Source organism: Salvelinus alpinus, chromosome 27, assembly GCF_045679555.1.
Source record: "Salvelinus alpinus chromosome 27, SLU_Salpinus.1, whole genome shotgun sequence".
Classification (NCBI taxonomy): domain Eukaryota; kingdom Metazoa; phylum Chordata; class Actinopteri; order Salmoniformes; family Salmonidae; genus Salvelinus; species Salvelinus alpinus.
Window position 1 is genome coordinate 9417438 of NC_092112.1, and position 14107 is coordinate 9431544.

A 14107-nucleotide genomic window follows, 5' to 3' on the forward strand; every position below is an offset into this window, starting at 1 on the left:
AAAGGGTCTGAATAGCCGTAAGAAGTTAAGTCATATTTCAATTAAAAATATATATATAAATTAGCAAATAGTCTTGTTTGCTTTGTCATTATGGGGATTTTGCTTTGTGGGGATTTGTTTTGGCGGCAGCGTAGCCTAGTGGTTAGAGCATTGGACTAGTAACCGAAAGGTTGAAAGTTCAAATCCCTGAGCTGACAAGGTACAAATATGTTGTTCTGCCCCTGAACAAGGCAGTTAACCCACTGTTCCTAGGCTGTCATTGTAAATAGGAATTTGTTCTTAACTGACTTGCCTAGTTAAATTAAGGTAAAAATGTATGAGGATTGATAACGTAACAAGTGGAAAAAGTCCAAAAGTCACTTTCCGAAGACACTGTATATACAGTGGGGAGAACAAGTATTTGATACACTGCCGATTTTGCAGGTTTTCCTACTTACAAAGCATGTAGAGGTCTGTCATTTTTATCATAGGTACACTTCAACTGTGAGAGATGGAATCTAAAACAAAAATCCAGAAAATCACATTGTATGATTTTTAAATAATTAATTTGCATTTTATTGCATGACATAAGTATTTGATCACCTACCAACCAGTAAGAATTCCGGCTCTCACAGACCTGTTAGTTTTTCTTTAAGAAGCCCTCCTGTTCTCCACTCATTACCTGTATTAACTGCACCTGTTTGAACTCGTTACCTGTATAAAAGACACCTGTCCACACACTCAATCAAACAGATTCCAACCTCTCCACAATGGCCAAGACCAGAGAGCTGTGTAAGGACATCAGGGATAAAATTGTAGACCTGCACAAGGCTGGGATGGGCTACAGGACAATAGGCAAGCAGCTTGGTGAGAAGGAAACAACTGTTGGCGCAATTATTAGAAAATGGAAGAAGTTCAAGATGACGGTCAATCACCCTCGGTCTGGGGCTCCATGCAAGATTTCACCTCGTGGGGCATCAATGATCATGAGGAAGGTGAGGGATCAGCCCAGAACTACACGGCAGGACCTGGTCAATGACCTGAAGAGAGCTGGGACCACAGTCTCAAAGAAAACCATTAGTAACACACTACGCCGTCATGGATTAAAATCCTGCAGCGCACGCAAGGTCCCCCTGCTTAAGCCAGTGCATGTCCAGGCCCGTCTGAAGTTTGCCAATGACCATCTGGATGATCCAGAGGAGGAATGGGAGAAGGTCATGTGGTCTGATGAGACAAAAATAGAGCTTTTTGGTCTAACTCCACTCGCCGTGTTTGGAGGAAGAAGAAGGATGAGTACAACCCCAAGAATACCATCCCAACCGTGAAGCATGGAGGTGGAAACATCATTCTTTGGGGATGCTTTTCTGCAAAGGGGACAGGACGACTGCACCGTATTGAGGGGAGGATGGATGGGGCCATGTATCGCGAGATCTTGGCCAACAACCTCCTTCCCTCAGTAAGAGCATTGAAGATGGGTCGTGGCTGGGTCTTCCAGCATGACAACGACACGAAGCACACAGCCATGGCAACTAAGGAGTGGCTCCGTAAGAAGCATCTCAAGGTCCTGGAGTGGCCTAGCCAGTCTCCAGACCTGAACCCAATAGAAAATCTTTGGAGGGAGCTGAAAGTCCGTATTGCCCAGCGACAGCCCCGAAACCTGAAGGATCTGGAGAAGATCTGTAGGGAGGAGTGGGCCAAAATCCCTGCTGCAGTGTGTGCAAACCTAGTCAAGAACTACAGGAAACGTATGATCTCTGTAATTGCAAACAAAGGTTTCTGTACCAAATATTAAGTTCTGCTTTTCTGATGTATCAAATACTTATGTCATGCAATAAAATGCAAATTAATTACTTAAAAATCATACAATGTGATTTTCTGGATTTTTGTTTTAGATTCCGTCTCTCATAGTTGAAGTGTACCTATGATAAAAATTACAGACCTCTACATGCTTTGTAAGTAGGAAAACCTGCAAAATCGGCAGTGTATCAAATACTTGTTCTCCCCACTGTATATACACTGCTCAAAAAAATAAAGGGAACACTTAAACAACACAATGTAACTCCAAGTCAATCACACTTCTGTGAAATCAAACTGTCCACTTAGGAAGCAACACTGATTGACAATACATTTCACATGCTGTTGTGCAAATGGAATAGACAAAAGGTGGAAATTATAGGCAATTAGCAAGACACCCCCAATAAAGGAGTGGTTCTGCAGGTGGTGACCACAGACCACTTCTCAGTTCCTATGCTTCCTGCCTGATGTTTTGGTCACTTTTGAATGCTGGCGGTGCTTTCACTCTAGTGGTAGCATGAGATGGAGTCTACAACCCACACAAGTGGCTCAGGTAGTGCAGCTCATCCAGGATGGCACATCAATGCGAGCTGTGGCAAGAAGGTTTGCTGTGTCTGTCAGCGTAGTGTCCAGAGCATGGAGGCGCTACCAGGAGACAGGCCAGTACATCAGGAGAAGTGGAGGAGGCCGTAGGAGGGCAACAACCCAGCAGCAGGACCGCTACCTCCGCCTTTGTGCAAGGAGGAGCACTGCCAGAGCCCTGCAAAATGACCTCCAGCAGGCCACAAATGTGCATGTGTCTGCTCAAACGGTCAGAAACAGACTCCATGAGGGTGGTATGAGGGCCCGACGTCCACAGGTGGGGGTTGTGCTTACAGCCCAACACCGTGCAGGACGTTTGGCATTTGCCAGAGAACACCAAGATTGGCAAATTCGCCACTGGCGCCCTGTGCTCTTCACAGATGAAAGCAGGTTCACACTGAGCACATGAGCATATGTGACAGACGTGACAGAGTCTGGAGACGCCGTGGAGAACGTTCTGCTGCCTGCAACATCCTCCAGCATGACCGGTTTGGCGGTGGGTCAGTCATGGTGTGGGGTGGCATTTCTTTGTGGGGCCGCACAGCCCTCCATGTGCTCGCCAGAGGTAGCCTGACTGCCATTAGGTACCGAGATGAGATCCTCAGACCCCTTGTGAGACCATATGCTGACACATTATTCATCATTACATAAATTATCCTAACATCTACTCTGAGCTGGGAGTTTCTTTTTTGTCTTGAAACCGGTTTTAACAGGATTCCTAAGAACCTTCTCTGAGATGCTTTGTGGATACATGCCCAGGTAGCAATAAGGACCACAATGGAAATAAATCGGTGGATTGAGTTTTTCATATATTTTTTTCCCCTCCTGATTTTAATCTATATATGTTGCATGTACTCCCATAGAAGAGACAACTATTTGAGGCCCTTTCCCAACCACAGATTAATCCCAGTCTTTCACTAACAACCACTCTCAGTGAACATGTCTTTAAAGTCCAAGACTAGACAATCTGTGTCCTGGAAACCAGCCCTATATATATTTAAAATTTCTCAAATTGATTTCCTTCTTTCTCCCAGGCCTAGGCCCTCCTCCATTCCTCAGCACCTCAGCCAGCTGGCTCCGGGACGGAGGAGGGACAACGGAGGACCTCCAAAGACAGACCCCCTGTTATGAGGACCTTGAGCTGGGGGAGCTGACGTCTTACTTTTCCTTCCGTCCTCCGTCACCCAGACCTCCGGGCTCCACTCCTCCACCCCAGCAGAACCATCCACACCCAGGGGCAGGGCAGCCCCATAACCGCCTGGATGGAGGGGTTGAAGGAGGAGGAGGGGTGAATAGAAGGGTTAACCCGACCCAGCGATCGGCTAACTTGGTGTCAGACTCTAGAGGGATAGAGTTCCCTTTGTCTCCCAGCGTGATACGTGCTCTGGAGGGACTGCAGTATATCGCAGACCACCTGAGGGCAGAGGATGCTGACTTTAGTGTGAGTATTTATGACGTAGTATCCAGAGGGAGTGGTTATGGTGTAACTCAACTTGGAACAGACTTTAGTGTGAGTGGTTATGGTGTAACTCAACTTGGAACAGACTTTAGTGTGAGTGGTTATGTTGTAACTCAACTTGGAACAGACTTTAGTGTGAGTGGTTATGGTGTAACTCAACTTGGAACAGACTTTAGTGTGAGTGGTTATGTTGTAACTCAACTTGGAACAGACTTTAGTGTGAGTGGTTATGTTGTAACTCAACTTGAAACAGACTTTAGTGTGAGTGGTTATGGTGTAACTCAACTTGGAACAGACTTTAGTGTGAGTGGTTATGTTGTAACTCAACTTGGAACAGACTTTAGTGTGAGTGGTTATGGTGTAACTCAACTTGGAACAGACTTTAGTGTGAGTGGTTATGTTGTAACTCAACTTGGAACAGACTTTAGTGTGAGTGGTTATGTTGTAACTCAACTTGGAACAGACTTTAGTGTGAGTGGTTATGGTGTAACTCAACTTGGAACAGACTTTAGTGTGAGTGGTTATGGTGTAACTCAACTTGGAACAGACTTTAGTGTGAGTGGTTATGGCACACAGATCCTTTGTATTCCAGTAAAAGGATCTTTCCATTTCTGAAATGCCAAGTATCTACAATGACTATACAGTATACCCAGTATACCATTTGGTAGTGCCGGTACACCGGTATACTGGTTATGACAGGCATACAGTAACACAGATAAACAGGGTAGTATTTGTAGCTCTAATATTGCACATAGCTGCTATTTCTTTTTGTCGAACATTCAATTACAAAGATTTTTCAACTTAAACCATCATGATCATTGCACTAAATCCAACTAAAAGTGTTACCATTCATTCATGTCTCTCTCTCTCATCTCACTCTCCATCCAGGTGAAGGAAGACTGGAAGTACGTTGCCATGGTGATCGACCGTATCTTCCTGTGGATGTTTATCATTGTGTGTCTCCTAGGAACCATTGGACTCTTCCTCCCTCCCTGGCTGGCTGGCATGATATAGGACCTGTACCCTTCCTCCCTACCTGGCTGGCTGGCCAGCATGATATAGGACCTGGACCCTTCCTCCCTCCCTGGCTGGCCAGCATGATATAGGACCTGTACTCTTCCTTCCTACCTGGCTGGCCAGCATGATATAGGACCTGTACTCTTCCTTCCTACCTACCTGGCTGGCCAGCATGATATAGGACCTGTACCCTTCCTCCCTCCCTGGCTGGCTGGCCAGCATGATATAGGACCTGGACTCTTCCTCCCTCCCTGGCTGGCTGCCCAGCATGATATAGGATCTGGACTCTTCCTCTCTACCTGGCTGGCCAGCATGATATAGGATCTGGACTCTTCCTCCCTACCTGGCTGGCCAGCATGATATAGGACCTGTACCCTTCCTCCCTCCCTGGCTGGCTGGCCAGCATGATATAGGACCTGGACTCTTCCTCCCTCCCTGGCTGGCTGCCCAGCATGATATAGGATCTGGACTCTTCCTCCCTACCTGGCTGGCCAGCATGATATAGGACCTGGACTCTTCCTCCCTCCCTGGCTGGCCAGCATGATATAGGACCTGGACTCTTCCTCCCTCCCTGGCTGGCCAGCATGATATAGGACCTGGACTCTTCCTCCCTACCTGGCTGGCCAGCATGATATAGGACCTGGACTCTTCCTCCCTACCTGGCTGGCCAGCATGATATAGGACCTGTACTCTTCCTCCCTCCCTGGCTGGCCAGCATGATATAGGACCTGGACTCTTCCTCCCTCCCTGGTTGGCCAGCATGATATAGGACCTGGACTCTTCCTCCCTACCTGGCTGGCCAGCATGATATAGGACCTGGACTCTTCCTCCCTACCTGGCTGGCCAGCATGATATAGGATCTGGACTCTTCCTCCCTCCCTGGCTGGCCAGCATGATATAGGACCTGGACTCTTCCTCCCTACCTGGCTGGCCAGCATGATATAGGATCTGGACTCTTCCTCCCTCCCTGGCTGGCCAGCATGATATAGGACCTGGACTCTTTCTTCCTACCTGGCTGGCCAGCATGATATAGGACCTGGACTCTTCCTCCCTCCCTGGTTGGCCAGCATGATATAGGACCTGGACTCTTCCTCCCTACCTGGCTGGCCAGCATGATATAGGACCTGGACTCTTCCTCCCTCCCTACCTGGTTGGCCAGCATGATATAGGACCTGGACTCTTCCTCCCTCCCTGGCTGGCCAGCATGATATAGGACCTGGACTCTTTCTCCCTACCTGGCTGGCCAGCATGATATAGGATCTGGACTCTTCCTCCCTCCCTGGCTGGCCAGCATGATATAGGACCTGGACTCTTCCTCCCTACCTGGCTGGCCAGCATGATATAGGATCTGGACTCTTCCTCCCTCCCTGGCTGGCCAGCATGATATAGGACCTGGACTCTTTCTTCCTACCTGGCTGGCCAGCATGATATAGGACCTGGACTCTTCCTCCCTCCCTGGCTGGCTGGCATGATATAGGACCTGGACTCTTCCTCCATCCCTGGCTGGCCAGCATGATATAGGACCTGGACTCTTTCTCCCTGGCTGGCTGGCCAGCATGATATAGGACCTGGACTCTTTCTTCCTACCTGGCTGGCCAGCATGATATAGGACCTGTACTCTTCCTTCCTACCTACCTGGCTGGCCAGCATGATATAGGACCTGTACCCTTCCTCCCTCCCTGGCTGGCTGGCCAGCATGATATAGGACCTGGACTCTTCCTCCCTCCCTGGCTGGCTGCCCAGCATGATATAGGATCTGGACTCTTCCTCCCTACCTGGCTGGCCAGCATGATATAGGACCTGGACTCTTCCTCCCTCCCTGGCTGGCCAGCATGATATAGGACCTGGACTCTTCCTCCCTCCCTGGCTGGCCAGCATGATATAGGACCTGGACTCTTCCTCCCTACCTGGCTGGCCAGCATGATATAGGACCTGGACTCTTCCTCCCTACCTGGCTGGCCAGCATGATATAGGACCTGTACTCTTCCTCCCTCCCTGGCTGGCCAGCATGATATAGGACCTGGACTCTTCCTCCCTCCCTGGTTGGCCAGCATGATATAGGACCTGGACTCTTCCTCCCTACCTGGCTGGCCAGCATGATATAGGACCTGGACTCTTCCTCCCTACCTGGCTGGCCAGCATGATATAGGATCTGGACTCTTCCTCCCTCCCTGGCTGGCCAGCATGATATAGGACCTGGACTCTTCCTCCCTACCTGGCTGGCCAGCATGATATAGGATCTGGACTCTTCCTCCCTCCCTGGCTGGCCAGCATGATATAGGACCTGGACTCTTTCTTCCTACCTGGCTGGCCAGCATGATATAGGACCTGGACTCTTCCTCCCTCCCTGGTTGGCCAGCATGATATAGGACCTGGACTCTTCCTCCCTACCTGGCTGGCCAGCATGATATAGGACCTGGACTCTTCCTCCCTCCCTACCTGGCTGGCCAGCATGATATAGGACCTGGACTCTTCCTCCCTCCCTGGCTGGCCAGCATGATATAGGACCTGGACTCTTTCTCCCTACCTGGCTGGCCAGCATGATATAGGATCTGGACTCTTCCTCCCTCCCTGGCTGGCCAGCATGATATAGGACCTGGACTCTTCCTCCCTACCTGGCTGGCCAGCATGATATAGGATCTGGACTCTTCCTCCCTCCCTGGCTGGCCAGCATGATATAGGACCTGGACTCTTTCTTCCTACCTGGCTGGCCAGCATGATATAGGACCTGGACTCTTCCTCCCTCCCTGGCTGGCTGGCATGATATAGGACCTGGACTCTTCCTCCATCCCTGGCTGGCCAGCATGATATAGGACCTGGACTCTTTCTCCCTACCTGGCTGGCCAGCATGATATAGGACCTGGACTCTTTCTTCCTACCTGGCTGGCCAGCATGATATAGGACCTGGACTCTTCCTCCCTCCCTGGCTGGCTGCCCAGCATGATATAGGATCTGGACTCTTCCTCCCTCCCTGGCTGGCCAGCATGATATAGGACCAGGGGTCTGGGCCTGAGATGTACCATGCCTGGCACAAGACTGGCTGGCGTCACCTAGGGCCTGTAGACCTATCCTCTGGATAGGCCCCCGGAGCAGGCTGGCACAGTGGAACTAGCACTACGGTGTGCAGTCATTTGAACCACTAGGTTTTTTTGTTGTTGCAGAAAATGATGGTTTAGGAAGACGATTAACTGTTACGGAACATCGTATCCAAGCAGGCAGAGGACCGCCGGGCACAGTAACAGTGCAAAAGCGCTCTCTAGTGGAAGCTTTCTGTTCCACATAGGAATGAACAGAACTGTGGAAGTAACTAGATGAATGACTGGCACTACCAATGTACTGCTTCATATTGGAGAAGCAATGACTTGTGGGTGAATGCTATCCAATGAGGTGACTGTCTGCTTTTTACCTTCGAAGGACAAATACGTTGCATGCTCTACTATCGGGGAGAGGAAAAATACTAATTTGATAATATGAACACTGAATCAGTTTGCATTGCAAAGCAGACATATTTCTATTGCCTTGAGCTGCTGCAGCTCTCTGATACTGCTGCTGCCATAACAATATCAAACACATGCTACTGTGGTAATAAATACTGTAGAAATAGAAACGCATGTTTTGGGAATTTGGGAATCGATAGGAATGAAAAATGTTAGATTTTAGTAACCGATTTAACGTTTGCACCAAGAGTACTGATTTGAAGTCTATACATTGGCCTAATGTAAGAAAACGGGAACATCCTGAACCAAAAAACACAAAAATGTTTGTTAATAATACCACAATTACGACACAAATTATAATTTTTGTAACGTTGGGACTATAATGTTCTATTGAATATTAAAGTCTTCACAGCCTTGATCTCAGAACAGTTTTGATGTGAACTCTTCTTTCTTTCATAACCCAGTAAGGCCGTCACCTTTAAGGTAGCCCAAGTACAGAGTAGCAAAAATCCTGAGACATTTGTAAATCAGTTTTATTAGGGGGGGGGGGGGGGGGGGTGCAATCGCAGATAGATAGTAGTTTATGGCTCTGACATGTCAATCTGTGTTCAGCCATGAGGTTCATCTGAATTAAATATGTTCAGTTATTAAAGAAGACTGTAGCTATTTGCATACATAAATGATAGACGAATACACTATTTAGATAAAAAATAGAGTCAGAACACCATCATAAAATGGATTACGATCATCAGAGTAATTATTGTCATCACTTCACAACTCTGTCACTTTAAGATTTCTGACTGCGTGGTTGTTTTGCTTGCGTTCCATTATTGCTGGCTAGCCTAGACCATACTTAGGAGGGAGATGGTAAAGACGTGTTCTGATTGGTCCGTCTGTATTTGTTCATGCTTGTGATTGGCTTGCAGATAGCGCCAAGTTCAAATGGCTTTATGCAGATATAATTTTCAAGTTTTTCATTTTTTTTCCACTTAACATGAACTTTTTTTTTTTAAGTATAATTTCACAGATATATTAATAACCATTTAAAGATCAATTATATGTAACTAATTCCTTTTTGACAAAAAAAAAATGTATAGTCCCCAAGGTCTTGTTTTGTCACAGTGTCTGACATGTTTATTTAAAATCGTTCCATTGTCTCTATTCATATCCACGATGATACAGCTGAATACGAGATAGCGGAAAACATTAAAGGGTCCAGTATATTCAAATATTAATTTTTTTAACTGGTATTTTCGTAACTTTCCTAAATTGTCTTTCGTAGCACAGACAACATACTTTTACTTATGAAAAAAAAAAAAAATACAATACTGTCAGTTGAATTTAATATACTAATGGGTATTGGGTATTATATCTATTTGGTCAAACACTTAGTCTAGAAAACAAATATTACACATTCCATGAAACAACACATAAGCAAATTAATAAATCTATTGATCTGGCCAGTATTACCCAAAACATATGAAAATAACCAAGAATTAAATTAACCTGGATACCTAAACAGATAGAGAGACTATTTAAAAATAACCGATACAATTCAAGACGAGATGATACAGAAATCACAACACCAATTACAAAAAGGGAAAGTCATCTGTTCTGATCGTTTTAATTCAACGTAAAAGGAAACCTTGACCACTGAACTGCCAAGTCACTGTGTGTGTGTGTGTGTGTGTGTCCATCCATTCAGTCGCGACATACTTGGCTCTGACCCGTCCTCCAGTTAAAACAACAACAAAAAAAGTGGGTGTCCTGTGGGTATTTACCCCACTATGGAGTCTCCGGTTTGGGCTTGGCCAGGTTGGCCCTGACCCTGGCCTGGTCCACAGCATCCAGAAGGTTCTTCCCATCCATGGCCAGGTTGTGTGCTGCAGTCAGCATCTGTTTCTTACACTCTTCCTTCAGAGAGGTGACGGCGTTCTGCTGGGCCAGACGCATCTTACTGATCAACTCTGACATGTCGTTATTCAACAGCTTCTGGGTGCCCTCGATCTGACCAGGAGGAGGAGAGGAGGGAGGAGAGGAGGGAGGAGAGATGAGGGAGAGAGGGAGGAGAGGAGGGAGAGAGGAGAGGAGAGGAGGGAGGAAAGGAGAGTGGATGAGATAGGGAGATAGATATTATACGACAGTCTGGACGCTGGTCTGTTTTCTGGTTAATAATATGATATATAATCACTCTTACCTCTGTCCTAATGGACTTATGGAGGGTGGGTAGAATATCATCCACGCTGTGTATCAGACTCCTTAAGGTCAGCCCTACAGACTGGAGAGAGAGAGAAGGCAGTTGACCTTTAACCTCACAATGCAGCTGTATCCGTATAGCTACTGCATTACTACTATTGACACAGTGTTTGAAGTGAGCAGCTCCGTGTCTTACCTTGATGACGGTGATGTACTCCTCAGGCTGTAGTGTGTTCACATCGTTCTTCAGCTTCACCACCACCTGGACCAGGTCCATGACCGCCTGGTACACCTTATCATCTGAACGGTCTAGCTCTGCAGTGGGGCGGGCCTGGGCCGTAGGGGCGGCCTGGGCCGTAGGTGCGGCCTGGGCCGTAGGGGCGGCCTGGGCTGTGGGGCGGGCCTGGCCCGTAGGGGCGGTGAGATGCAGGGGCTTGTCTGGCGGGGCTGGTTTTCAGAGTGGAGAGTAGGATGAGAGCAAGAATAAAAGGGGAGAGGGGATGAGAGAGCAAGAATAAAAGGGGAGAGGGGATGAGAGAACAAGAATAAAGGGGGAGAGGGGATGAGAGAACAAGAATAAAGGGGGAGAGGGGATGAGAGAACAGGAATAAAGGGGGAGAGGGGACAAAAGAACAGGAAGAAAGGGGGAGAGGGGATGAGAGAACAAGAATAACGGGGGAGAGGGGATGAGAGAACAGGAATAAAGGGGGAGAGGGGATGAGAGAGCAAGAATAAAAGGGGAGAGGGGATGAGAGAGCAAGAATAAAAGGGGAGAGGGGATGAGAGAACAGGAATAAAGGGGGAGAGGGGATGAGAGAGCAAGAATAAAAGGGGAGAGGGGATGAGAGAGCAAGAATAAAAGGGGAGAGGGGATGAGAGAACAGGAATAAAGGGGGAGAGGGGATGAGAGAACAGGAATAAAGGGGGAGAGGGGATGAGAGAACAGGAATAAAGGGGGAGAGGGGATGAGAGAACAAGAATAAAGGGGGAGAGGGGATGAGAGAACAGGAATAAAGGGGGAGAGGGGATGAGAGAACAGGAATAAAGGGGGAGAGGGGATGAGAGAACAGGAATAAAGGGGGAGAGGGGATGAGAGAACAGGAATAAAGGGGGAGAGGGGATGAGAGAACAGGAATAAAGGGGGAGAGGGGATGAGAGAACAGGAATAAAGGGGGAGAGGGGATGAGAGAACAGGAATAAAGGGGGAGAGGGGATGAGAGAACAGGAATAAAGGGGGAGAGGGGATGAGAGAACAGGAATAAAGGGGGAGAGGGGATGAGAGAACAGGAATAAAGGGGGAGAGGGGATGAGAGAACAGGAATAAAGGGGGAGAGGGGATGAGAGAACAAGAATAAAGGGGGAGAGGGGATGAGAGAACAGGAATAAAGGGGGAGAGGGGATGAGAGAACAGGAATAAAGGGGGAGAGGGGATGAGAGAACAGGAATAAAGGGGGAGAGGGGATGAGAGAACAAGAATAAAGGGGGAGAGGGGATGAGAGAACAGGAATAAAGGGGGAGAGGGGATGAGAGAACAGGAATAAAGGGGGAGAGGGGATGAGAGAACAAGAATAAAGGGGGAGAGGGGATGAGAGAACAGGAATAAAGGGGGAGAGGGGATGAGAGAACAAGAATAAAGGGGAGGGGTATGAGAGAACAAGAGTAAAATGCGAGGGTATGAGAGAACAGGAATAAAAGGGGAGGGTAGGAGAGAAGGAGAGAAGCTTAAAGCTATGTGTCTTTTAGACATTTGATGCCACCAGATATTCTATTTCTAGGATATTCTTATGGTTTACCACTCACCATGTCCAGTCTCTGGTTCTGGTAACTGCAGACAGAGAGAAAAATAAGATTATATGACAATGACTATATTAACCTGATAAAGAAAGATGGCACCGCAGTGGATAGTAGCCGTCTGACGGTCTCCTGGCCAATTCTGCTATGTTGTGTGTTTTTTTTTATGTTGATCTTAACTTTTTTGGGGCATAATGTCTCTGCCATCATTTCCTATGACCAAAAATATCTTCTGGACATCGGAAGAGCAATCAGTAAACTCAATTTGGATGAAAATGTCTACATCGACTTTACTGCAATTTCACCTTGCAGTAAAGTAAGTTGTGAATTGGTAAAAAAAAAAAATTGTGACCTCATGTAAATAATTAAACCGCAACTAAAACAATAGAAAATAATAACACACAGTAACTCCATACTTAAATACAGCAGATATAATGCTTTATAACGTGTTATAAAGCATCTATTAGCCGTTATTATAACGTGTTATAATAAAGCGTAACATATGTCACACATACCAGTGGTTTGGTGGTGCCCTCCTGTCCCACGGGGCCCTGTAAAGAAACATATAGGTTCAGACTCATTTGACACAATATCAACACCGACCCACAGTTGACCACGGACCCCATGGGCCTCACATGGACCGTCAATTTACAGAACATTGAGAGTCATAGGGATGGTTACTAGGAATACGGGATGGTTGTTAGGACCACATGATGGTTGTTAGGATGGACTAAAGGATGGTTGTTAGAACTACAGGATGGTTGTTATGGTGGAATATAGGATGGTTGTTAGAACTACAGGATGGTTGTTATGGTGGAATATAGGATGGTTGTTAGGACCACATGATGGTTGTTATGGTGGAATAAAGGATGGTTGTTAGGACCACAGTATGGTTGTTATGGTGGAATATAGGATGGTTGTTAGGACCAAATGATGGTTGTTAGGATGGACTAAAGGATGGTTGTTAGGACCAAATGATGGTTGTTAGGATGGACTAAAGGATGGATGTTAGGACTAAAGGATGGATGTTAGGACTACAGGTGGTTGTTAGGATGGACTACGGGATGATTGTTAGCACTATAGGATGGTTGTTAGGACTACTGGTTGCTTCTTAGGACAACAGGATGGTTGTTAGGACTATGGGATGGTTGTTAGGACTACGGTATGATTGTTATGACTACGGATGGTTGTTAGGACTACTGGTTGCTTCTTAGGACAACAGGATGGTTGTTAGGACTACGGGATGGTTGTTATGGTGGACTACAAAATGGTTGTTTAGGATGGACTGTGGGATGGTGGTTTGGATGTATTACGGGATGCTTGTTAGTATGGACTACGGGATGGTGGTTTGGATGGACTACGGGATGGTGGTTTGGATGGACTACGGGGTGGTTGTTAGGACTACGGGGTGGTTGTTAGGACTACGGGGTGGTTGTTAGGACTACGGGGTGGTTGTTAGGACTACGGGGTGGTTGTTAGGACTACGGGGTGGTTGTTAGGACTGCGGGGTGGTTGTTAGGACTGCGGGGTGGTTGTTAGGACTGCGGGGTGGTTGTTAGGACTGCGGGGTGGTTGTTAGGACTGCGGGGTGGTTGTTAGGACTGCGGGGTGGTTGTTAGGACTACTGGGTGGTTGTTAGGACTACGGGGTGGCTGTTAGGACTACGGGGTGGTTGTTAGGACTACGGGGTGGTTGTTAGGACTACGGGGTGGTTGTTATGACTACGGGGTGGTTGTTAGGACTACGGGGTGGTTGTTAGGACTACGGGGTGGTTGTTAGGACTGCGGGGTGGTTGTTAGGACTGCGGGGTGGTTGTTAGGACTACGGGGTGGTTGTTAGGACTGCGGGGTGG

General features: G+C 47.4%; 2 protein-coding genes across 3 annotated transcripts in view; one reads left to right on the forward strand and one right to left on the reverse strand.

Annotated features, from left to right (window-relative positions):
• LOC139555938 (neuronal acetylcholine receptor subunit alpha-2-like) overlaps window positions 1-5312 on the forward strand; it is a 31506-nt gene extending 26194 nt beyond the window's left edge. Inside the window, exons 7-8 of the mRNA XM_071369340.1 lie at window positions 3390-3796; window positions 4703-5312. Of these exons, the coding sequence (XP_071225441.1) occupies window positions 3390-3796; window positions 4703-4828 (533 nt within the window). The 3' untranslated portion in view covers window positions 4829-5312. The remainder of the gene's footprint in view (window positions 1-3389; window positions 3797-4702) is intronic.
• Window positions 5313-9374: 4062 nt separating this feature from the next.
• The window catches only part of LOC139555939 (protein-tyrosine kinase 2-beta-like), a 57841-nt gene continuing 53108 nt past the window's right edge, over window positions 9375-14107 (reverse strand). For both annotated transcript variants that reach the window (XM_071369341.1, XM_071369342.1), the window contains exons 25-29: window positions 12771-12806; window positions 12265-12289; window positions 10661-10911; window positions 10466-10546; window positions 9375-10275 (exon numbers count right to left, since the gene is read on the reverse strand). In XM_071369341.1, the coding sequence (XP_071225442.1) occupies window positions 10054-10275; window positions 10466-10546; window positions 10661-10911; window positions 12265-12289; window positions 12771-12806 (615 nt within the window). In that variant the 3' untranslated portion in view covers window positions 9375-10053. The remainder of the gene's footprint in view (window positions 10276-10465; window positions 10547-10660; window positions 10912-12264; window positions 12290-12770; window positions 12807-14107) is intronic.